Source organism: Schistocerca nitens, chromosome 6 (genome assembly GCF_023898315.1).
Source record: "Schistocerca nitens isolate TAMUIC-IGC-003100 chromosome 6, iqSchNite1.1, whole genome shotgun sequence".
In the NCBI taxonomy this organism is placed as follows: domain Eukaryota; kingdom Metazoa; phylum Arthropoda; class Insecta; order Orthoptera; family Acrididae; genus Schistocerca; species Schistocerca nitens.
In genome coordinates this window covers 297,508,244-297,533,963 of record NC_064619.1, presented here as the reverse complement: position 1 = coordinate 297,533,963, position 25,720 = coordinate 297,508,244, and the positions used below count along the sequence as shown (strand labels likewise).

Genomic DNA, 25,720 nt, shown 5'->3' with positions numbered 1-25,720 from the left:
AGGAAGTATTCATCTGATGATATCCCGGCATTTGAGAAGATTCTCAACAACACATGGCATACAGCCACAGATTTGATGCCATGTGAGTTAATGGTATAAGAAAGACCGAGCAATGTAATTAAGGATAAGATGGACTTTCCAGTGATGATGAACATAATATTGCAAGGGAATAAAGGAATTGATGAAAAAGAAAGCAGAACACCGAAGAAGACGCTTGATAACAGTCTACTTGATTTCATATCGGAGACTGGGTACAGTAGAGGCAAAGGAGAGATCACAGAAAACGAATGCTGGAGTAAAGAAATTTTGGTCTATATATCGTGGGCCACATTAAGTAATCGGCAACCCCATTAAGGTACATGTCTGAAAAAGGATCTGTGTTGAGGAACGTAAATGATTTGAAACAATACAAAGCTGGTAGGGAAATTTCAATGCTGTTTGCAGATCTTATTTTTCATGTTTTCTAGAGCCTACTATTCTATGTGTGTAGAAATGAGTTGGTTGATCTGAGGAGTAGTAAGTAAAAGAGATTCAATATGCTTTATGATTTATGAGTCACGGGATGTAACTTTCGGACTCTTGTCACTTATATTAGTTGTTAATAAGTATTACAAATGATTGGCAGAGTTGTAGAAACGAATACACATGAGCTCAAAGAAGTTACATGTGCGTCGAACTGCAATACAGGTGGCACGTAAGTCCAAAAAGCCCACATGTAGAGGTGGTGTTTACAGTTGTTGAAAATTTCTACTAGAGAGTTTGGAGATACATGTAAAGAAATGGTAAGTATGGGTACTGAAAGGGTACCAACACGTACCCTGTATAAGTATATTTGTAGTTTAGTAGCCCATATCTACCGTGGAGAAAATCTTGTCGGAATAAAACAAAGAGCCTAAAAGCATACACAAATAATTATTGTAACTAACAGGGTTTCACTTGGATACTATCCGTTTGTATTACATGGAATGTCTGGAGCGGCAAATTGTGAATGTGTACATCATTAAAGTAGTCAAAGGGCTTTAGTACATTGCTAATTAAAATATATTGTTGTATAGATGGATGAAAAGCAAAACAACTATTTTTTTCCTTCAGGCAAGCGGCAATTGCTGTGCAAATATTTCCAGGGAGAGAACGTAACTTCAGTTCTTGTATTTAGTCGAGGTACATGAAATTTGTTCTTATTAATGTGTATACATATTCTGGAATGTATTCCTGAGCTCGGAATTTGTTGATGAATATATGAAGTACACCATAACCAGAGGTTAACGTTAATACTCGTATTTCAGACCTCTTGATTCACCAAGCTTGTTTTTTCTGGATGATACTGTGTACCCAAGAAATATAATACTTAGTGTACGATTTTGACTTTAGACTGCCACAAACCACAATCTTCTTGTAAAGGACTGATGGCTTTCATAATGAATAGTTGTTTGGAGTTAAAAATAGAACAGGAGACGATGGGCTCTGAAGTGTATAATCGTCACGAAGTGTGTATATCTCCACAGACGACATGCGGAGTAGAAATTGTAAATTTTACAGAGTTTAAATTATGTGAAAACCGTAGATCAATTAGTTAACATAAATGTTTACTGGTGATCTTTGTTTTTTTCGTCAAAAATAGACAAGAAAAGCTTAGTGACAAAAACGATACTCTTAAATGAATTGATTATTTTATAGGTGTTACACTTCTCTTTGTTTCCTTTAGGTTTCTTTAATAGTACCAGTTCATTTGTTTTGAATGTATTAATCCAGCTGTAACAAACTCTCGCGAAAATCGTTGTTTCTCTATTTTATTCTGTATTGCGGATGGAAGAGAATATTTCTCTGAATTAATTACAAATTAATAGGTGTATGATTATTCTTCATTTTATTTCAGGTTGTGTGCAACCGATGAGTGCGGCATAATAAATAAATATCTTCCTCTGCTCAGATCTAAATTAAGTAACTGATTAAGAAAGAAAGTATTCCTTTATTACAGGTAACGGAGCAACTGTACTTATGGAGAATGTAAGCTGATTAAGAAACCTAGAGTGTCATAATTTTTTTCCTTTCTGTTTAATCATTTTTATCTCGCTTAACATAGAAAAGGCGAAGTCCTCGGAAGATAAGGATTTCTTACGCGGACATGAGGCAGAAAGGAATAATTGGAAAAAATACTACACAAGAAGGAACACTGTATTCTCGTTGTATAATTTTGCAAGGAAAAAAAGAATAATTTGTGTCTTTCTATAGGCTGTATGCTAGGGTACCGACTTCGGTAATGGAAGGGGGAGTGCTGTAACCTCGTCATTACATTATGATACGATGACCATTAGAGTCAGTTTGGCAGTGTATTACGTCTCTGTTCCGAACGATATTACGTAGAAGAGAATGCTCTGAACTGGTATTAGCATAAGCAAATGAAAAGACGTAGTGCATATGGCAATCGATTAACGTACGGGAGAGACGGAATTTAATATCTTGATTTGTTATTGTTGTGACCCTTAGTGCGAAGACTGGTTTGATACAGCTCATCACGCTACGCTATCCTGTGCAAGCGCCTTCATCTCCAAATAACTGGTGCAATTACATCAATTTGAAAATGCTTACTGTATTCCGCTCTTAGTCTTTTCTTTTAGTGAAGTTGTGCCACTGATTTCTTTTCTACTCAACTCCATTGAGTACTTCAACATTATTTACGCCATGTACCTATTTAATCTTCAGCATTTTTTTGCAGCACCACATTTCAAAAGCTTCTAATCTCTTCTCGTCTGAATGCTTATCATCCACGATTCGCTTCCGGAAAATGCTTCACTCCAGTCAAAAATGGTTCAAATGGCTCTGAGCACTATGGGACTTAACTTCTGAGGTTATCAATCCCCCAGAACTTAGAACTACTTAAACCTAACTAACCTAAGGACATCACACACATCCATTCCCGAGGCACGATTCGAACCTGCGACCGTAGCGGTCTACTGCGGTCAAATATCTGCAGAAAAGACCTCCTAATACTTAAATATTTATTCCATGTTAACAAATTCATCTTCTTCAGAAGCGCTTTTCTTGCCATTGCCAATCTACATTTTATATCCTCTCGTCTTCGGGTATCATCAGTTGTTTTACTCATTTACTACATTTAAAGTCTCAGAGTCTCATTTTCTAATCTAACTTCCTCAGTATCGTCTGATTTAATAATACTACATTCCATTATCCTTGTTTTGCTTTGACCACTGTTCTTATTTCCTCTTTTTAAGACAATGTCCATTCCGTTCAATTGCTGTTCCATGTCCGTTGCTATCTCTGACAGGACTGCAATGTCATTGGCAAACCTCAGCTTTTTGATTTCTTCCAGCTGAGCTACTATAATTGCTGCTACAAAGTTTGCTTTGATAGCCTTTAGTGAAAGCTCAATTTACAGATTAATAACATCACCAATACTCTGCAACCCTGTCTCACTATATTTTCAACCACTGTGTTTCTTTGACTCATATATCTGCGTCTGGTTTCTGTACAAGTGGTATATAACCTTTAGCTCACTGTATTTTACTCCTGATGCTTTCTGAATTTCAATAATGCAAAAACCTTTCTCTAAGTCAAAAAATTTTATACACAAAGTTCTCCGTTCGTTAACTTGTCTTCTAAGATAAATCGTAAGGTCAGCATTCTCTGAAACTATATCTGTCGGCTTCTACCAGTTTTTCCATTTTTCTGCAAATAATTCATATCACTGTTTCGCAAACATACATTACTGAAATGGTAGTTCGGTAAAATTCAAATCTGTCAGCGCCAGCTGTACTTGGAATTGGAATTATTACAGTCTTCTTGAAACCTGAAGGTATTTCCCCTGTCTCATAGATCTTGCACACCAGGTGTAAGAGTTTAATCAGGACTGGCTCCCCCAAAGATATCAGTAGTTCTGAGGAAACATCGTCTAGACTAGGGTCCTTGTTTCGTCACAGGTCGTTTAGTGTTCTGACAAATTCTTCTTCCAGCATCATATCTCCCATCTCATCGTCATCTACTTCCTCTTCCCTTTGTGCAGTCCTTTCTTCAAATTTATTGCTCTTGCACAGGCACTCCAAATATATACTTTCCATCTTTCAGTTTTTCCTTCTTTTTATAGGTCAGCTCGTGATATTCATACAGCTGCTTCTCTTTTCTCTAAAGGCCTCTTTAACTTTCATGTAGTTGGTATCCAACTTCCCCTAGTTATAAGTCCTTCTACAGACGTGCATTTGTCCTCTAGGTGTTATTACTTAGCTATTTTGCACTTTTTTTTCACTCTCTTTTCTTAGACCTCTTTATTGCCTTTTACCTGCTTCATTTGCTGCATTTTTACATTTTCTCCTTTCATCAGTTAAATTCAACATCTCCGGTAATATCTAAGGATTTCTACTAGATCGTGTCGTTTTACTTAATTGATCCACTGCTGTCTTCGCTATTTCATCTCTCAAAGTTATCCATCCGCTGTCTGCTGTATTCCTTTCCCCTGTTTGTCAATCATTGCCTAACACCCCCTCTGAAACTGTCAACAACCTCTGGTTCTTTCAACTTACGCAGGTCCCATCTCCTTAATTTCCTGCTTTTTGCAATTTATTCAGTCTTAATCTACAGTTCATAACAAAGAAGTTGTAGACATCTGCCCTTGAAAATGTCTTATAATTTAAAATCTGGTTCCGAAATATGATCAGTTGAAACCTCCCAGTGTCTCCAGGTCTCATGCACGTATTCAGTCTTCTTTCATGATACTTAAATTACGCTCTGCGCAAAATACTGATGGACGCTTCCTTTCTTTAAAAAAATTGCACACTAAATTTTTAACAAATATCCATTTAATAGGTTTTCAGGTCCAAAAACTTAATTTTGCTCTCAAATTTATTTCATTCCTTCTCAGATGTCAGCATAATTGTACTTATGTGGTAGGTATTGGCTTCCGCACGTAAAACTCGAAGGATGAAATATTTTGGCAAACGCTTCTTATAATTACCGTAAGAATATGTTTTTATTATAATCTGTATCATTTTAATCCATCTCAGAATGTACGATTCATGTAAAACCGGATTTTACGTGAATGTTATGGGTAACTTTAGACCATTCTATCATGATAGTGGATAAAGCTTTCACGAGATTGCTGAAAGCAAATTTTCAGTTTTAGTGTGAGAATTCAGTTTTTATTTATCTGACCCACTTTAAACGGTTTCCGCGTGTTCAGTTCACGTAAGAAGGAGTTTTACGCGCTACGTGTCGCTCGAATTTAAACCATCGTACCTCAACAACGGATGAAGATTATTGGATTTAAAAAAAATATTTTGACTTTATCCATTCATCTACCTTCGTGCAAAATTTGAACCAATTCTCAAAAATTTAAAGTATACAAGAGGAGCGCTTCAAAAACCTCTCAAAAAAACGTTTTCTGCATGTAAAAATCCAAACGAAGCAAGATGTTTTCAAATAGTTAAAACACATCTTAGATCAAGGCCTGATAAACCTGTGGACCAAACTTGAACCATCAGTCTCGCTCCAGTCCCGAGTTATTTAAGGGTGACTGCATTTACATGTAAAATCCGAGCGAAGGTGACTGTTTCTGCACGTGAAATCCTAATGGTACACAATCGCGAGTGTGTCGTAAGAAAAGGGAGAAGTGATAATCATAAGTGCACTATAATCTTCTTGAGCTGCAAGTGATAAAATATAACTTATTTTATGATGATCTTTGTTTCAGAAATCCTAAATGGTTGCTGAAGAACAACTCGTTATGAAAGTATTCATACAGTAGCACAAAATGCCGGCCGAAGTGGCCGTGCGGTTAAAGGCGCTGCAGTCTGGAACCGCAAGACCGCTACGGTCGCAGGTTCGAATCCTGCCTCGGGCATGGATGTTTGTGATGTCCTTAGGTTAGTTAGGTTTAACTAGTTCTAAGTTCTAGGGGACTAATGACCTCAGCAGTTGAGTCCCATAGTGCTCAGAGCCATTTGAACCAAGTAGCACAAAATGTATTCCCTAATAGTACACAAAACATCATCAAGATGTGGATGTCCTTCCTGACGAGCGTGGCTCGCTTCCAGGTATGTGGGTGGGATGTACAGTCACTTCTTGCGACCTGCAACAAACGCAGAGGTGAATGGGGAAAGACTAGTTTCTGCAGTTTGATTTCAACCACAATAATATTCCTGTTCATGTTACAATGAAAGAGTGGAATTTCCAAAAAATACAATTCACAATTTCTGCCACTTTTTTCACTCGTTTCGACAGCAGCTGTGTCTATGAGCTGGTAAGTGGGCTGTTGTATTTTCATAAGTAATGTCATATGAGGTAAGTGTCTAGTTAGGATTTTTTTAAAAAAAATTGCACACTGAATTTTTGACAAGTATCCATTTAATAGGTATTCAGGTCCAAAAACTTAATTTTGCTCTCAAATTTATTTCATTTTTTCTCAGTATTTTTATATCCTGTTTATCCGATGGCTTATATCATTTTATGAACCCTTGTTGCGTATTTATTAAATCGCAGAACAGTTTTAGAACTTGTCACTATCTTTGCACGCTCTGTGGACACTAAGCTGAGTGTCGTGTCCTGTTGCTTCGTCATACTTGGATATCTGAGATAATCCGTGCAGGCTACATTAGTTTCATTTTTTAACAAAATACTTTTTTACCACCTTGATTATTTTTCAAATGTGGTAATCGCAGAGACAATAATCGCTTTTTAATTACATATCTGGCGTAATGAGACACATTACTTGTGAATCTGTCTGAGATACTATCGTATTTAACTAGCTGTTCACGATAAAACTGTTAAAACGTTCGTTTTCTGCGCTTAGAGTCAATATCTGGAAAACTAAAATCACCTTACAATACTGTTCTCCCCATTAGGTGAACGGAGGTCCGGATTCGATTCCCGGCTGGGGAAGGAGATTTTCTCCCATAGGGACTGGGTGTTGTACTGTCCTCGTCATCATTTCTTCCCCATTGTCGACGCTCAGGTCGCCCAATGTGGCGTTGCCCTCAGTAAGACGTGCACTTGGCGCCCGAACTTCCCGACTGGGAACTCCCGACCACTGACGCCATGCTCTCATTTCCATTTCCACTACGTTACAATACTGTATCTTTGTTGTCAAATTTCCTACAAGAGATACACTACTTCGACTTTCGAAGCACACACTCGTTACAGACATACGAATATAGTTTTTTGTATACCCTTGATAGTTTCCAGAAAGTATCTCACAGATTTAAATACCTGGACACTATCAGAGTCTGGACTGCTTTCCTGATTAATTTTCTACTTTCGAAATCCCATTCCCATTTTCATCTTGATCCAACTAGTCTCTCCCACTTGCAATTCTGCTGTTAATAATTCGGAATAATTTAGATTATTATATCAAAACTTTTAGTAGTTTAGTAGTAATGTTCATGTCTGTATCTGACGAGCACCTCTGCCGCCCAACACATTCTACAAAAAAAAAAAAAAAAAAAAAAAAAAAAAAAAAAAAAAAAAAAACTGTAATTTGGGCTTTGAGAGTGACATTCGTCGGTACCATAGGGATAACCTACTAGCTAAAAGGATCCTATCCATGTAACACCTAATGTATTAGCCGAGTAGTTTCTTCTCGTATGTATTCCATGATCTAACATAGCTCTCTCCAGCAATACCGAGCCAGCACAGAAGCTTCAGGCTGACAACATTATCTTGACTCTAAGCTTAATCACGTCGACCTTTCAAGGCTGCTATACTGCTAACGGTGATTTGAGCTTTCGGCTCAGGTAGTGTCATCACGTTTGCCGATGCAAGCTATCTCCGTAACTGAGGGAGGACACGTCACTTTGAAATGCATCGCTTTTCTCAGTGACAGGTTGCAGTATTTATATCCAGTATAATTGCTACCATTGGGAATAATCGCATCCTCTCGTGAATCGTTATAGATTTAGCGAGATCTCCTGATTCATAGGATCTTAAAAACCTTAAATGAAGGCATGAAATATGGAACATTTTGGCCACTTTTGCTGTTGTGTAGAAAAATTCTTTCCAGATAAAGTCTCTTGTATGTCGCTTTTCACAAGTGGCGGTAAGAACTTAAAATGGTCTTGAACAATGGATTGCTAGCAACAACTGGGACAGGCGGCTGTGAAGTTTACTGTTCCGTGTAGAGTAGAAAATTACCAACCAGCAGCAAGTACGGGTGCAATGATAATAATATCGTATAGCTCTACGATCTAGTGCAGATCTTATAAGTGGACGCCACTTCGGCGACTTACTTGTCCCTAAACACCCTAGTAATCGTACCAGGATAACGTGTCGTCCGTGGAAGATCTCGCCTCGTTGAGAGGTGAAGATTTCGTTGAAGACAAACTGAAACAGTCCGTTAACCGACTGGGATATGTCCACGCGAACTTTCGATTATTCTCATGGGGTCGATACGAATAGCGAACGACAACTACCGACAACGGCCAACTGAACTCGGGTTTTTAAAACAGGTGACGTCATGCTTCTGCAATGAATGACGCAAACCTCTACTGGAGTCGGTAGTTAGCCCGGGTGTCAATAGGACATTTGCAGAAGCTACAACCCCCACTGAAGACGTCTTCCGCAGATGGGGACAAAACGTCGTTTTTTTTTCTAAAATTTCTTCGACCATGGCGGAACAAGCTGGAAAATTTTAATACGTCTGACACAATAAAATGTCCTGTATGCTGTCTTTGATTTTCGGTAGAAGTACAAAGCTTTAAAATGCGTGCCACTTTTATCTCGTCGTCACTTAAAATTGAAGATAAATCTATTAATAAATAGAATCAGTCAAAATATAATCAAACTGGTGGATTTCCACACCTGACAAGGAAGCCATGGTCGGGTGGCTACGACCTGCTGGTAGGCGTTCAAAACAGATTTTATCTCGAAGGAGATGCGACATTACGTTTTAGCCCCTTTATCTGATCGATCTTGTTATTCACTTTGCCCAATATATTCGAAGGGTCAGAATTCAGTTTCGGTCTTCGCCATGCAAATTTTCATTTGTCATGATTTCCTACACAATTTCAGGCAAATGCTGGAATATTCCTTTGAAAAAGACTGAAGTGATTTCCTTCTCCTTCCCTTTCTACTCCGAGCTTGTGCTACGTCTCTCTAATGACGTCGTCGTCGACGGTATGTTAAATCTTAGTCATCTTTCGTTATGATGGCATCCATACAGAATAGCACTTATCTTGAATAGGCGACTCGCCAGATTCACTCCACTCGCACTGCGTGCCGTTGTGACTGGTGCCCCGCTCATCGCGAGTGGACCTAACGAAAGTTGGAAGACAGTATTGCTCACGGACGCGTCGCATTTTAACCTACAGCACGCTTTTAGAGTACATTAAAATACTACCAAAGCGTACGATATGGCAGAATAATGTTAAGAACAAATAAGCAACTGCAGGTGTTTCTTAATTGTATTGTGACGACTGCGGATGATACTGTGCCACTGACCTACATTCCATGAACTTAATGATGATTTCCAAACAGAACGGACCTAGCCGACGGGCGAGTACTTGGGACATCAAGTCAAACTCACTGCCAGATTCAACATACATGGGACGCTCAAGTTTACATCTACACCACTGGTCATTAAAATTGCTACACCACGAAGATGACGTGCTACAAACGCGAAATATAACCCACACGAAGAAGATGCTGTGATATGCAAATGATTAGCCTTTCAGAGCATTCACACAAGGTTGGCGCCGGTGGTGACACCTACAACGTGCTGACATCAGGAAAATTTCCAACAGATTTCTCATAAACAAACAGCAGTTGACCGGCGTTGCCTGGTGAAACGTTGTTGTGATGCCTCGTGTAAGGAGGAGAAATGCGTACCATCACGTTTCCGACTTTGATAAAGGTCGGATTGTAGCCTATCGCGATTGCGGTTTATCGTATCGCGACATTGCTGCTCGCGTTGGTAGTGATCCAATGACTGTTAGCAGAATATGGAATCGGTGGGTTCAGGAGGGTAGTACGGAACGCCGTGCTGGATCCCAACGGTCTCGTATCACAAGCAGTCGAGATGACAGGCATCTTATCCGCATGTCTGTAACGGATCGTGCAGCCACGTCTCGATCCCTGAACCAACAGATGTGGACGTTTGCAAGACAACAACCATCTGCACGAACAGTTCGACTACGTTTGCAGCAGCATGGACTATCAGCTCAGAGACCATGGCAGCGGTTACCCTTGACGCTGCATCACAGACAGGAGCGCCTGCGACGGTGTACTTAACGACGAACCTGGGTGCACGAATGGCAAAACGTCATTTTTTCGTATGAATCCAGGTTCTGTTTACAGCACCATGATGGGATCATCCGTGTTTCGCGACATCGCGGTGAACGCACATTGGAAGCGTGTATTCGTCATCGCCATACTGGCGTATCACCCGGCGTGATGGTATGGGGTGCCATTGGCAACACGTCTCGGTCACCTCTTGTTCGCATTGACGGCACTTTGAACAGTGGACGTTACATTTCAGATGTGTTACGACCCGTGGCTCTACCCTTCATTCGATCCCTGCGAAACCCTACAGTTCAGCAGTATAATGCACGACCGCATGTTGCACGTCCTGTACGGGTCTTTCTGGATACAGAAAATGTTCGACTGCTGCCCTGCCCAGCACATTCTCCAGATCTCTCACCAATTGAAAACGTCCGGTCAATGGTGGCCGAGCAACTGGCTCGTCACAATACGTCAGTCACTACTCTTGATGAACTGTGGTATCGTGTTGAAGCTGCATGGGCAGCTGTACCTGTACACGCCATCCAAGCTCTGTTTGACTCAATGCCCAGGCGTATCAAGGCCGTTATTACGGCCAGAGTTGGTTGTTCTGGGTACTGATTTCTCAGGATCTATGCACCCAAATTGCGTGAAAATGTAATCACATGTCAGTTCTAGTATAATATATTTGTCGAATGAATACCCGTTTATCATCTGCATTTCTTCTTGCTGTGGCAATTTTAGTGGCCAGTAGTGTACGTCTATAAATGCAGTTCGCAAATCACGTACAGTGCATGATGGAGGGTATTTCTCACCTGTCATATAGATCCTGTCGTATTCAATTGTTGAGCCAGGGAAAAATGACTGTCTCAAATGGCTTTGAGCACTATGGGACTTAACATCTTGCCGGCCGCGGTGGTCTCGCGGTTCTGGCGCTGCAGTCCGGAACCGCGGGACTGCTACGGTCGCCGGTTCGAATCCTGCCTCGGGCATGGGTGTGTGTGATGTCCTTAGGTTAGTTAGGTTTAAGTAGTTGTAAGTTCTAGGGGACTTATGACCTAAGATGTTGAGTCCCATAGTGCTCAGAGCCATTTGAACCATTTGAAATTAACATCTTAGGTCATCAGTCCCCTAGAATTTAGAACTACTTAAACCTAACTAACCTAAGGACATCACACACATCCATGCCCGAGGGAGGATTCGAACCTGCGACCGTAGCAGTCCCACGGTTCCGGACTGCAGCGCCTAGAACCGCAAGATCACCGCGGCCGGCGACTGTCTCCTTATTCGCTCTAATTCTCATGGTCCCCACGCGAGATATACGGTGGCGTCGACAGAATGATGACAGTGTCCTCTTCGAATAGAGGATCTCTAAATTTCCCCAACGGTGTTTCGCGAACGCCATATCGTCTTTATTCCAAGGATTCGCAGTTAAATCTCCAAGATATATTTTCGTATAGAGTACAGCGATCAGTTGTGAACCTATCCACGTGTCTTTGAAATCATTTTACGTGGTTCGTAACTCCTATTTCATAGTAATCCAACAACTGGGACAATACTCGAGAATTGGTTGCACTAAGATCTTGTAAGCAATTTTTCTCTACACATGTATTGCACTTTCATACAGCCCTTCTAACAAATCAGTCTTCCATTCGTCTTCCCTAATAATGATTTTACGTGACCATCCCATTTCCTGTTGCTTCTTAGTGTGTTTCGATGTGACGTGCACAGAATGTCCATCACTAATACTGTAATCAGATTAAGTTGGATTCATTCTCTTGTTTTTGGCATAACCATGTTTTTATCCGTATTTAAAGAGAGCTGTCATTCATTAGGCCAAGCGTATATATTGTCTAAATCTTTATGCATTTCATTACGATTTCCCAACGACGATACTTTGCTGTAGACTACACCGTCGCCCGCGAACCGTCTGACAGTGTTGTTGATTCTGTCTGGTAAATCATTTACGTATACTTGAAAATATTAGAGATCCATGAGGCATACTCGATGTTAGTTTCGTCACTGTGCAACATAACATACTCTATTCTGTTATTGAGATAGATATAGAACCAGTCGATAAATGGAAACATGATGGACAAACGTACTTGGAGGACACACTACTTGAAATCAAGGTTTTTTTTTTCTCTGCGGCATGTCTTGTTTGTGGCAATAGTATATCAAGAAACGATATATGACGAGCTTTGCTAACAATATGTCTACATTTTGGAGCATGTTGGTAATAATCGTACTGGAACATAACAAGTAAATAAATCTGTTGTGCTAACTGTTCAAATGGTTTATAGGACTTAACTTCTAAGGTCATCAGTCCCCTAGAACTTAGAACTAATTAAACCTAACTAAGGACATCACAGACTTCCATGCCCGAGGCAGGATTCGAACCTGCGACCGTAGCGGTCGCGCGGTTCCAGACTGCAGCGCCTAGAACCGCTCGGCCACCCCGGCCGGTGTGCTAACTGTAATACGCAGAATGTGTTTTACTGGAATAGTGTTACATCGGATGCAAACACTCTAAAAACTGCGCAACCATGCCCACATGATCTTAACACAGCTCTATAATTTTTAATTCAAAACTGCTTTCCACCTATATACACACTTCGCGAGCCACCATACGGCACAAGGTGAAGGGTACCCTTTCTTGTTACACTTGCAAATGGAGCGAGGGAAAAATCACTGTATATATTCCATTGTATGAGCCCTGATTTGTCTCATCTCCTCGTCGCGTTGCTTACGCGAAATATGCGTTGGTGGCAGTAGGAACGTTCTGCAGTTTGCCGCAAATACCGGTTCTCTAAACGTCCCCAACAGTATTTCGCGGAAGGAGCTGCTTCTTCTCTCCAGGGATTCTCATTTCAGTTCACGAAGCATTTTCGTAACACTCGCGTGTTGATCGAAACAACCGGTAACAAATCTAGCAAAACGCCTTTTCATTTCTTCGATGTCTTCCTTTACGCCGACCTGGTGGGGTTCCCAAACACTCGGGCATTGCTCGAGAATGGGTAGCAGAAGTGTTCTTTAAGCGGTCCCCTTCACAGATGACCCAAACTTTCCTAAAATTCTCCCAATAAACCGAGGTGACCATTCGAGTTCCCTACGACCGGCGTCACGTGCTCCATCCATCTCACATTGCTTTGCTACTACGCAACTAGAACGTGACTGTTTCAAGCAGCACTTCTCTAACACTGTCTGAGTTCGAAAATTACAGGATTGTTTTTCCTACACATCTACATTAATTTACGTTTTCCCGTATTTACATCAAGCTCACATTCATCAAACTAAATAGAAATTCTGTCCAAGTCATCCTATATCCAGCTGCAATAGCTTAAAGACGACGTACAACATAGCATCATCAACAAACAGTCGCAGACTTTAGCTAACACCATCCGTCAGAATGTTTACGCATAGAGAGAATAAGAGGATTCCTCTCACACTTCCCTGGGGCACTCCTGAAAATACCCTTGTTTGTGACGAACATTTGTCTTCCAATACTCGTACAACGTTCTGGGTTCTATTAACTTAAAAACTCTTCGAGCCGCTCGCGTATATGAGAACCTATTCCATCTGTTCGGACCTTTGGTACTTGTTTGCAGTGGGGCACAATGACAAACTCTACCCTGAAATGTAGGATCATGTAAGCTGCCTGTTCCTCTTTTTCCATCTGTCGCAGAATATAGTGCGAGAGAAAGGCATAATGAATTTCGCACGAGCGATGCTTTTTAAATCCGTGTTGACATTAAAATCTCTCTTCTCGCAAGGAAACTTATTATATTCTTCATTGCAGTATGCTCAAGAATTTCGAGCAATTCGTCGTTAAGGATATCGGTTTGCAGTTTTGCGGTTATGCTGCTTTACCATTCTTATAGAGAGTAGTCAGAAACGGTCTCAAAACGTATAAGGATGTTGTAGAAATAATTATTCAGAAAAAAATTCCCGGCGTTACCCGTTTCCGAATTAATTAGCATTGAAGTTAGCCAATGAGGCCGTTGCGTCTGAATTCAAGAGGCCCTTCAGAGACTGTGCTCCAAACGTGTCCTTAATTTGATTTTCTAAAACCAAAAACAAAGCAATACATAAATTGGACATGGGGGTTAGTGACAATCGAACCCGAGCCAAAGGCTGAGCATTCTCGTGCGTTATCATCTGCGCAATGAGGACAACTGACACTAACTGTATGCGTGCAGCTTGCAGCTTGAATTCGTTCGTGTAACGGCCTGACTGCTCAACTTCAATGCCAATCAACTCGGGAACGGGGCAACGCCTCAATTTTTTTCTTAACACGAACATATGGCTCACAACTTTAGACGAACAGATGATTTTTTAAATTAAAATACAGAACGTAGGTACGTTTTAACATTTTATTTCTGTTGTTCCAATGTGATACATGTACCTTTGTGAACTTACCATTTCAGAGAACGCATGCTGTTACAGCGGCCGGCCAGTGTGACCGTGCGGTTCTAGGCCCGTCAGTCTCGAACCGCGAGACCGCTACGGTCGCAGGTTCGAATCCTGCCTCGGGCATGGATGTGTGTGATGTCCTTACGTCAGTTAAGTAGTTCTAAGTTCTAGGGGACTGACGATCTCAGCTGTTAAGTCCCATAGTGCTCAGAGACATTTGAACCATTTGTTACAGCGTGATTACCTGTAAATACCACATTAATGCAATAAATGCTCAAAATGATGTCCGTCAACCTGAATGCAATTGGAAATACGTGTAATGACATTCCTCTCAACAGCGAGTAGTTCGCCTTCCGTAATGATCCCACATGAATTGACAATGCGCTGACGTATTTTGTCAGGCGTTGTCGGTGGATCACGATAGCAAATATCCTTCAACTTTCCCCACAGAAAGAAATCCGGGGACGTCAGATGCGGTGAACGTACGGTCCATTGTATGGTGCTTCGACGACCAATCCACCTATAATGAAATATGCTGTTCAATACCGCTTCAATTGCACGCGAGCTATGTGCCAGACATCTATCATGTTGGAAGTGCATCACCATTCTGTCATGCAGTGAAACATCTTGTAGTAACATCGGTAGAACATTACGTAGGAAATCAGCATACATTGCACCATTTAGATTGCAATGGTAAAAAATGGGGGCCAATTATCCTTCCTCCCATAATGACGCACCATACATTAACCATCCATGGTCGCTGATAATCCACCTGTCGCAGCCATCGTGGATTTTCCGTTGCCCAATAGTGCATAATATGCCGGTTTACGTTACCGCTGTGGGTGAATGACGCTTCGTCGCTAAATAGAACGCGTGCAAAACATCAGTCATCGTCCCGTAATTTCTCTTGTGCCCAGTGGCAGAACTGTACACAAGGTTCATAGTCGTCGCCATGCATTTCCTGTGCAATGTAATATGGTACGGGTGCAATCGATGTTGATGTAGTACTCTCAACACCGACGTTTTTGAGATTCCCGATTCTCGCACCATTTGTCTGCTACTGATATGTGGATTAGCCGTGACAGCAACTAAAACACCTACTTGGGCATCATCATTTGTTGCAGGTCGTGGTTGACGTTTTACATGTGGCTGAACACTTCCTGTTTCCTTAAATAACGTAACTATCCGGCGAAAGGTCCGGACACTTGTATGATGTCGTCCAGGATACCGAGCAGCATACATAGCACACGCCCGTTGGGCATTTTGATCACAATAGAGATACATGAACACGATATAGACCTTTACCGCAATTGGTAAACGGTCTATTTTAACACGGGTAATGCATCACGAAGGAAATACCGTCAGCACTGGCGGAATGTTACGTGATACCACGTACTTATACGTTTGTAAGTAATACAGTACCATCTATCACAAAGCGAAAAAAGTTGTCCAACTAAATAATTCATATTTCTTTCCGTGCTACACGAATATGTAATAAAAATGGGGGTTCCTATTTAAAAAAAGCGCAGTTGATATCCGTTTGGCCTATGGCAGCGCCTTCTAGTGAGCCTACCATAGCGCCATCTTGTTTCCCCCTTCAAACTAAATGAGTTTCTTTCTTTGCAGTTTTTTCGTTTGATGCTTATTTCGTGAGATATTTGGCCCGGTGACTATCAATGGACCACCCTGTATGTATGAGTTTGTACGATGCTCAATCATTGGTATGTTTGTACGATTCTTCAACGAGAAAGATTTTTCAACGCGAAATTCAACACTGTTCTTTCCTCTTGCTGGCTTGCTGCCACACCAGACTGGTCCACGAGAGGCTGAATAGAAGCCTTCGACCCTCTTAGCGATGTACGTAGAACCTGAACTTTTTAGGATTCTCGGGAATACCTTTCGCTCACATCTGATGGTGGAAGTTGCATATTAGCGCATCGATATTTTTTATAGACGCACGTATTTCTACTGCGTTCCTGTTTGAACAGAGAGTGCAACAGTCCTTATTTTCACAGAACTTTTCGAGTTTCATTGTTAAACGACGGTTAGTCTACTCCCCCGGAAACGTAAGTACTGCAACGCGGGCTTCCTGTAGCCGCTGGTTCAATAGCATGTGCCACATGGAGAAACCGAGTCTAACACACACTCGTAAGCGGCCAAATACGGTGTTATTGGTGCATTTTGCGTCTCTCATTGAGTGACCTAATGGAATGTGCTGAACTTAGAGGTGTCTGTGGATGTCAGGTTTGTCGCGTCCAGTCGTAACTAGAACAGTGCAACATCAGGCGTAACGGATGCAGTGAGCATTAACTGTTACGCCTTGGCATCATCATTTCGTGCTATGCTGTCTAACATTCTGCGTGGTGTCTGTTGTTCTATGTCGTGTCTCCCTACCACTTTCGCGCAACGACGCTCTGAGCGTGTTTTTTAGGGATTGACTAGTTTGAACCTGGGACCTGTTGCTGGTAAGGAGACGCCAGACCACACATGACATGTAGAGTTCAGAAGAGTTCAGTGAGACTAGCGATGATATAGCCAAATACTTAATGATTTCAGCGTCAGCTCCACTGCACTCCCTGTAAAAGAACCTTAATATTAACTAAATTTAGTGGAAGGGGTTCAAGGCTTTCCTATTTTTAGTTATCTGGTAAAATAACGTCGAAAAAGCAGTTATGTTTACCATTGGAAATTTTATTCTACTCACAAAACATTGTTTATGAATTGCACTATTGATAAAAGGAAATGTTTTAATACAGGATGATAAAAACCAACTGCGTTCAACAAAAATGTGAACGAATATTCCCTGAATGGGTTTCCAGGTTCTACAATGGATCGAAGGATGACCTATGCCATATCACATCTATAATCTAGGTTTAAATTAAGTTTCACAAAAGAGAAAACTATCAAAATGGTCAAAATGGTCCATTATCTTTAATTACTTATCTAACTTGTCGTAAATTACAGTGGCTGATGTGGCTTCTCAATAATTATATAACAGAAAAATCATCGCGTTTCAGATTTTAACTTACGTAGCAAATGTGAATACCATGAGCTTTAATTGACGATCGACACTAGTATTACGCAAAACGGGGGTGTAAGAGATGAGACTTCTGCAGTTCTGAGTGAAGCCTTATGCGCTGTTATGCGGCATCGAGTGCGTTCATTACCTTGTCGTTGGTTAGGCAGCTTCAGGGGGGCGGCGGGCGGCGCAGCTCCACCTTCGCCGTCTCGGAAGCAACTCCCTCCTAACTCTCCTTACTACAATTTACCGAAGTCCGTTTAAAAAAAAAAAAACTATCTGGCTGTGTTTTCATCTGACCAATCAGGGTCTCAATGTTAACCTTAAGCTCCGCCTACAAAAATTCTGTCCATCCAATGAGAAACGTTATGCTTTTCGTGGTGAGGCAATGTTTTTAAAGTTTGCAACGTAACAGAGACGCGAAAAAGTCTCACGCTAAAACTTGCAGCTGGTGTGGCCCTTTTAGTGTTATCGTAAGATCTATACTGTTCTTCTGGAGGGCTCTATCTTTTAACATGGGCTGTGGGGTAGTCCTGGCGGTTACTTTTCGTGGTGGGGCAATGTTTTTTAGGTTTGCAACGTAACAGAGACGCGAAAAAGTCTCACGCTAAAACTTGCAGCTGGTGTGGCCCTTTTAGTGTTATCGTAAGATCTATACTGTTCTTCTGGAGGGCTCTAGCATTTAACATGGGCTGGGGAGTGGTCCTGATGGTCAGCTGGCGACGTGGGTGTCCGTCGCTTATCGTAGGGCCTTCTAGCTTAACACGGTTCTGCTCCCGGCTTCTGTTCTCGTTTCTCCCCTCTGAACTGCGTCTGTCTCACGGTGGGAAGGTATGACATGCATTTAGGCATTCTTGTGTTAGTCTGTGGTCTTCCATTTGCTCACTCGTTACTCGTATTACTTTGGTTAATTTAATGTCCCGATTTATTCGGAGCTATGTGACATACTACTGGATTTGCTTATCGTGTCAGGGTTTTCATGGAAGGTGTTGGATTTGCCTGACACCTTACAGCTGGTATTACAGCAACGCTCTACGTGATCCGCATTTGGGGCTATTTCGTTGTCTCGCGTAGATGGGCGTTGTGGCCCAGAACGGAAAATTTTGCATTGCCGGTGTGAGCAGCTTTTCCGTAGGACTGTAGCGCCGAATTCTTGAAGCCCTCGCGGTGGAGCGGCATGCCAGCCATTTCGTGAATCGGTTTAGTGGGATACAAAGAAGATAAACTCTGTGCACGTTCTGTACTGCCTGCAGAATTCGTAGGTTCCATTGTGCTATGCTGACTCATACAACAGTGGCGTATACCAGTACTGGCAAGCCATAGTTTTATGTAAGGTGGTTCCTGGATGGCAACGTAGACAACACACAGAATTTAAGAGGGGGTAAAGTTCCCTCAATCTTGCTAATGGATTTGCTCTAATTTGAAAAACGTGTTGACGCAGTCTCTTGTCCCAAGTGACGCCAAGATACTTGCCTGCAGGTGACGTTCGACGGGTATCCTCTGCACACCTTACTTTTCATAAATGTATTTGGGTTTTAGAGGCGCTACATGAGAGTCGCAGTTTCTTGTTCACTCTGCGAGGTTGTCGGTTGCGTGCTACAGTAGTTCGGCGCATCATATTATCGTTCACGATGCGCGTGAACATATCGATGTCGTCAACATATAATGCGAGCTGCATTTGCTCGGTCTGACTTAAGGTCAGCCGTGCGGAGTGTGTACAGCATCGGGTCCTGGACAGATCGCGGGGAAACATCTAAGTAAATCAGACAAGTGGAAACGCCGTCGTCGCCCCTAATGTGGCTACTTTCCTTCTTGTAGGTAACTCCGTAATAACTTGACATGTGACACAGGGACCCCTTGCATATGTAACTTATGAAAGAGGCCCTCGCATGTTGCAGAATCCAAAGCGTGTGAAACATCAAGGAAGATTTAGTGCATTTAGTGTACCTCGCATAAGGTCTTGCATTGTGCAAGTGGTTGGTGATGAGGAACACTGAAGGAAATGGCTGGTAGTCTGCTCAACGCTACACTGGCAAAGAACTGAGTCCACAGAGAAACCCCAAGTCCACAGGTTGGTATTGCATCTCGTTGTGTTTGATCGTAATCTATTGAGAGACTTCTCCGAATTTCCAGGAGGAAGTTTTTCCTTTGGAGCCATCGATGCTCCCAAACACCAACATTCCTCCCGCCATCGCGAGATCCTTGTATGTGGATTCTCGATGAGAGCCTCAGCAGTTGTCAAGAAGCTCTTTCTTGATTTCAGCCTAGGATGTGCGGGCTGACGACCGTACAGTGGATGGGCTTCCTTTGTTGTGGCCTTAGTTTTCTCATATCTCGTAGCTACCTCACGTCTGATTTCAGGAGGAACTATGCCAGCGAGGCAATGGAGTTTGTCCACAGGCATAGGTCTTAAGCAACCCGTGATAATCCGGCAAGACTCATTTAGAGCCACATCTACGTTCCTGACATGACTGGACTTGCACCATACCGAACATGCCTATCCAGTAGTGGAGCAAGCGCGCTTGAACGCAGAATGCATGGATTAGCACCCCATGATGTACCTGTCAATTTTCGCAGTATGCTATTTCTGGCTGACACTTTCTGTTTGGTGTTTATGCAATGATTTTTGTAAGTTAGCGTGCGATCCAGAGTTACTCCAAGATATTTGGCAGTAGGATTATGTTCGAGTACGATGCCTCCCCAGGATATATTTAAGGATCTATTTGCCTGTTTGTTCTTCAGGTGGAAAGCGCAGGTCTGAGTCTTGGCAGGATTAGGTTGCAAGTAATTCCGCATGAGAGTAAACAGTGAAATCTTCCAAAGATTTTGATAGCGTATCTTCTTCAGTCTCAAAACAGTCAGCCTGAGTAGTGATAGCGCAGTCATCATCATAAATAAAACTTCGAGTTCCTTCAGGGCTTTGTTGATCGTTGGTATAGATGTTGAATAATAGCGGCGCAAGCACGCTGCCTTGTGGTAGCCCATTTTTCTTTCTCCATCTACTTTTCTTACCCTGGAATTCCACAAAAAATCTGCAGTTCTGGAGAAGGTTTCTAACATTGCACATGAGTATGAAGTCTTTAGTTATATCATAAACTTTATTGAGAAGGAGACGATGGTTGATGGTATTGTAAGCCGCGGGTAGATCGGTAAAGACAGCACCTGTAATGAGCCATTCTCATATCCATATTCGATATATTGTGTTAAGTTTAATATTTGAGACGTGCAGCTTTACCCTTCTTTGAAACCTGCTTGCTTTGGTATTAGAAGAGGCTCCAACTTTCTAATCATTCTCTGAAGAATGGGCCTCTCCAGTATTTTGTAGAGGTGACAGAGTAAGGATACATGTCTATAATTTTTGGGATCTTTCCTATCCTTTCCTGGTTTCGGTATGGCAATTACTCTGATACCAGAAGTATCAGAGACATCAAGGAAGATGGTAACGAAATACTCCCAACGTTCCATGGCTTGCATAGCTTCTGCGTCTTTTAAGTGCAGGACCCACTGAGTAGTGGCGTGACCACTTCGGAAACTGAACTGGTGGTCTGGAAGCAGCCCTTCCATGTTAATGTGCCACTGGAGACATACAGCTACAGATTCTCAAACAGTTTTCAAAGTTAGGGATGGACGTTCATTGCTGGATGGCTGTTTTGAAATTGCGCATCCCTGTCAGGCTTCGGAATTGCGACGATCTCAGCATCCACACCTTGCGTCTCAGTGTTGTCTGGACACATTACAAAGTTTAATTTAAAGCTTCGCCGTCTTTTCAAGAGCCTGAAAACTATTTTTGCGGTCAGCCAGGAAACGATGGAGAACATACTGACCATAGTTTCCAGTCTGCAAGTGCACATTCTTCTTCTGCTCTCTGAAAGAAATGTTTCTTCTCTCTGTTTACTCAGAGGGATGAGGAAAAATGATTATAAATAAAAGTTCTGAGTTCTAACTGATTAATATATTCAGTAAACGTACACACACACAAAAATAGTTATATTTCCGATAATAGTTATGTCTTTATCATAAACAGAACTATGAGCATTTCAGAGGTGACCTCTGCGATAAGTTCTAGTTAAAATGGTCTTTCACCCTGACTTCTAATCATGAAAGTTATTTGCTCACCACAAAAGTAGGAAATAATCTCATCACTTGCCACGCGGTTTTGTTAACACTTCGGGGGTCACACAAACAGTTACTTCCGTGAAATCTAAGCGATCCAGGAAGGTGTACAGCCCTCGCGAGTTCACTTCCTATTTGTACCGAAAACATGCGCTTAGTAGCAACCTCGCTGTGACGTCATCCGAGGCAGCGCGTATGCCGGCATTTGACTGACGCGGGTCACTGCCTCTCAGACCATATTTACATGTGGGCGCAGCGGACGACTGAACGGAACATCTTCCGTTATCCGCTCTAAGCCCAGGTATCATCATCTAAATGGCTGCTTTCTCGGACATGTATTATTTAATAACTCTATCGTGAATCAATTTACAATCTTCATATTTTTTTATGCATCGATTTAAGATGGCTTTAATTACTGAAAACTTTTTTAGCTCGACTGCATTTAAACTTTGACGGCTAGACTTTTTAGAACGGAACCGACAGTAGAACATGACCTCTGAACTATATCTGTAAGAGACGTTGTACTGATCTGTTATTTACATCAAAGTCTTCGAACTTGTCATATCTTCATTATTTAATGGATGTAATCAAGTGCTGTAATCAGAACTATCTTTAATATAAATTATACTTAATCTATCTCAAATAAGGAATTTTTGTTCCAAATTTAGTTTTTGTACATTGCTTGAAAACTATTAGAAGTAGCTTAACGTAGATACATAGTTACTGTTTTTATATTAAACTGAAGCTTCATACCCATTTTCATCTTTCTAATATTAAGCGTCCTGAATTTTTCGTAAAAACGCCGATTTTGACCAAAATATTGCTCCGATCAAGTTGAGACTTGTAACAGCTGATTGCGATATACATATGCACATTCTGAACACTGTTTGGTTTTCTAGCTTTATTATTTAGCGCCACTTGCTTTTCACTTAAAACCATGTATTCAGCTAAATAAAAATCATCTGATGATCTTGAGATTTAGCAATTTTAACATTGATGTTCTGAAGCGCATGTTGGCAAAGTTTTGAAAAGCTACTTTAATATTTAATTTCATTCTTATATTACAGCGGCAGTACTTCGTATGCTACGCACAGGCGTGTTAGTTGATGCGGCGGCTCGCGCATGGCCGCCCAGACGCGGGAGATTGCTGCGTTGCCAGATGCACGCGTCAACAGAAGCAGCGCCATAGTATAAGTATAGTATAGTCCGCAAATTTACATTTAGGGGGGGGGGGGAGCGCGCAGTTTATGAAGTAAAGCCGCCACGGCCGCATTAACCCTTTCGCTGCTTCAGAGACGTGCTCCCCGCATTCCACGCTGTGCGCGATTTTGTCATCACTGCACTGCTCGCCTGTGCAGATACATGGTGTTCCGACTGCTTTGACACACTTATTATTCGATTTAACAAAAGTTATTTGGCCCAAAAATGTGATTTTTACACATCTTCTTCACTGATACCTCCCCCCCCCCCCCCCCCATAAATGACTTAATTTTGTTTCGATGTTCAACGCAGTTATTGTGCAGCATTAAATGTGGTAAACCATTGCACGAAATTTTGAAAAGTTTGCAGAGGTAAAAGTCCACAGTGTATACTTTTCGTATGGTCGATTTTAGTTGGTACTAGAAATTTCAAAAAAATTACATTCAAACGAATAAAATTCATGAAGTAAGACACTTCGATTTTGTTTTTTAAATAAAGAAAATATTAAGCACCAAACAAGGTTTGACCTCAGATCGTTTTACTTAGCAGCCAGTCACCTTAACCACTACGCTAATGCAGCTGGTCATACAACAGCAACCCTGGAGGACATTAAACAATCACGCAAAATACCGACAAACACTGTTGGTATGACTATGAATTACGTTTCGTCGAAGTACAGAAGGAAATAAACAATTACCGTTGTTCTTTATTGCGAAAAAGCGGTTAGTGAGAATTAATTTCCTTGCTATTGCTTGAATTAGGAGGCTTATTGCTTGTTTGGTTTAATTAATTAATAGAATATGAAGCAATTGGTATAAAGAATGCTTTTTCCAAACTTTCTTTTATAGAAAGTCTGCTATCAAGACATTGCTTTTGTTCAATTACTTTATTTATGACTGAACGTTTCTAAAACTGAAGACACTCGTCCGCCCTCTGCACTGCAGTTGAGCTCTGGCAACGTCGTTCTCTGTTCATTGGCTGACTGTGTTTTGTGACGTTAGATGCGTAGAACGAACCTAAACTCGGCCGCCGTCGTAAATGACGCGCACTTTAGTAACAGTGAACTGGGGTAAGTCCCGTCACACTCGTTCGCCTCTGTATCTTTCAAATGATACAGCGGTTGTTTCATCACACTGCGTCGTATCGTCCGCGAGTCCAGAGGTTCCTTTAACTCCTGCAGTCGAGTGCGCGTATGTCTGTAACACATGCTTATTCCAGATACACATCCGGTCTTCCTGATGACATCAGATAGGGCGCGATGCTTCCTGAGTGTCTACGTACGGGAAAGCGGCGCGGCAGCCGGTGGTTGAGCGTTGCGTGTGCGGAGGGCGTGTCTTCCGGGTGTCCTCGGGCTGCGACGACTCCGGAGAAAGCAACCGGCTCATCCTGTAGCCGAAGCCGCTGTTGCGTCATAGCTAACAGCGCGGAGCGTCCGACAAGCGCCGAGAGATAGCGGAGGCCCTCGCTACACCGAGGCTGTCTTTTGCAGCTTGTCGCTACACGATACTGCATTCTATGAGTCACATCTGCATCTACGTGATTACCTTGCTATTCACAATAAAGTGCCTGGCAGAGGGTTCAATGAAGCACCTTCATGCTGTCTCTCTACCGTTCCACTCTCGAACGGCACGCGGGAAAAACGAGCACTTAAATTTTTCTGTGCGATCCCTGATTTCTCTTATTTTGACGTGATGATCATTTCTCCCTATGTAGGTGAGTGCAAACAATGTTTTCGCAATCTTAGGAGAAAACTGGTGATTGAAATTTCATGAGAAGATCCCGTCGCAACGAAAAACGCCTTTGTTTTAATGATTGCCACTCCAATTCACGTATCTGCAACTACATTTACAAATCACTGTAAAGGGCGTACTTAGCATGGTACGGCATATTACAGTTTCTTCCTCTTCCAAACACGTATGGAACAGGGGAAGAATGGCTGCATAAACGCCTCTGTGCCTGCTATAATTAGCCTAATCCTGTCTTCACGGTCCCTATGGAAACTATAAGTGAGGGGCTACAGTGTATCCCTCCATTCTTCGCTTAAGACAGGTCCTTGAAACTTCCTGGCAGATTAAAACTGTGTGCCGGACCGAGACTCGAACTCGGGACCTTTGCCTTTCGCGGGCAAGTGCTCTACCAACTGAGCTGCCAAAGCACGACTCACGACCCGTTCTCACAGCTTCAATTCTGCCAGTACCTCGTCTCCTACCTTCCAAACTTCACAGAAGCTCTTCTGCGAACCTTGCAGAATTAGTACTCCTGGAAGAAAGGATACTGCGTAGATATGGCTCACCCACAGCCTAGGGGATGTTTCCAGGTCCTTGAAACATTGTAAGTAGGCTTTCGAGGGGTAATTGACGTATATCTTCAAGTTTTTGGCAGAGAGGTCATAATAGAACAAGACCATTTCCGGACTCTTCCTGTCTCGAACAGCATGTGATAAAACGATCATCTAATTATTTCCGTGCGAGCTCTCATTTCTCTTATTTCATTACAATGGTTATTTCTCCTCGTATTAACAAAATGTTTTTGCATTCGGAGGAGAATATTGGAGATTGAAATTTCGCGAAAAGATCTCCCCGCAACACAATACGCCTTTGTTTTAATGATTGGCAACCCTTCTAGCGTATTATATGGTTGACTGTCTCCCATGTTTCGTGATAATATAAAACGAGCTGCCCTTCTTTGAACTTTTTAGTTGACGTCCGTCACTTCTCTCCGATAATGATCCCGTACCACACAGCAATACTCCAGAAG

The 25,720-nt window shown here is 41.9% G+C and overlaps 1 protein-coding gene across 1 annotated transcript in view; it reads right to left on the bottom strand.

Moving 5' to 3' along the window:
• LOC126263332 (microtubule-associated protein futsch-like) overlaps positions 1-24,376 on the bottom strand; it is a 77,674-nt gene extending 53,298 nt beyond the window's left edge. The window contains exon 1 of the mRNA XM_049960421.1: positions 24,245-24,376. Within this exon, the coding sequence (XP_049816378.1) occupies positions 24,245-24,376 (132 nt within the window). The remainder of the gene's footprint in view (positions 1-24,244) is intronic.
• Positions 24,377-25,720: the final 1,344 nt, after the last annotated feature.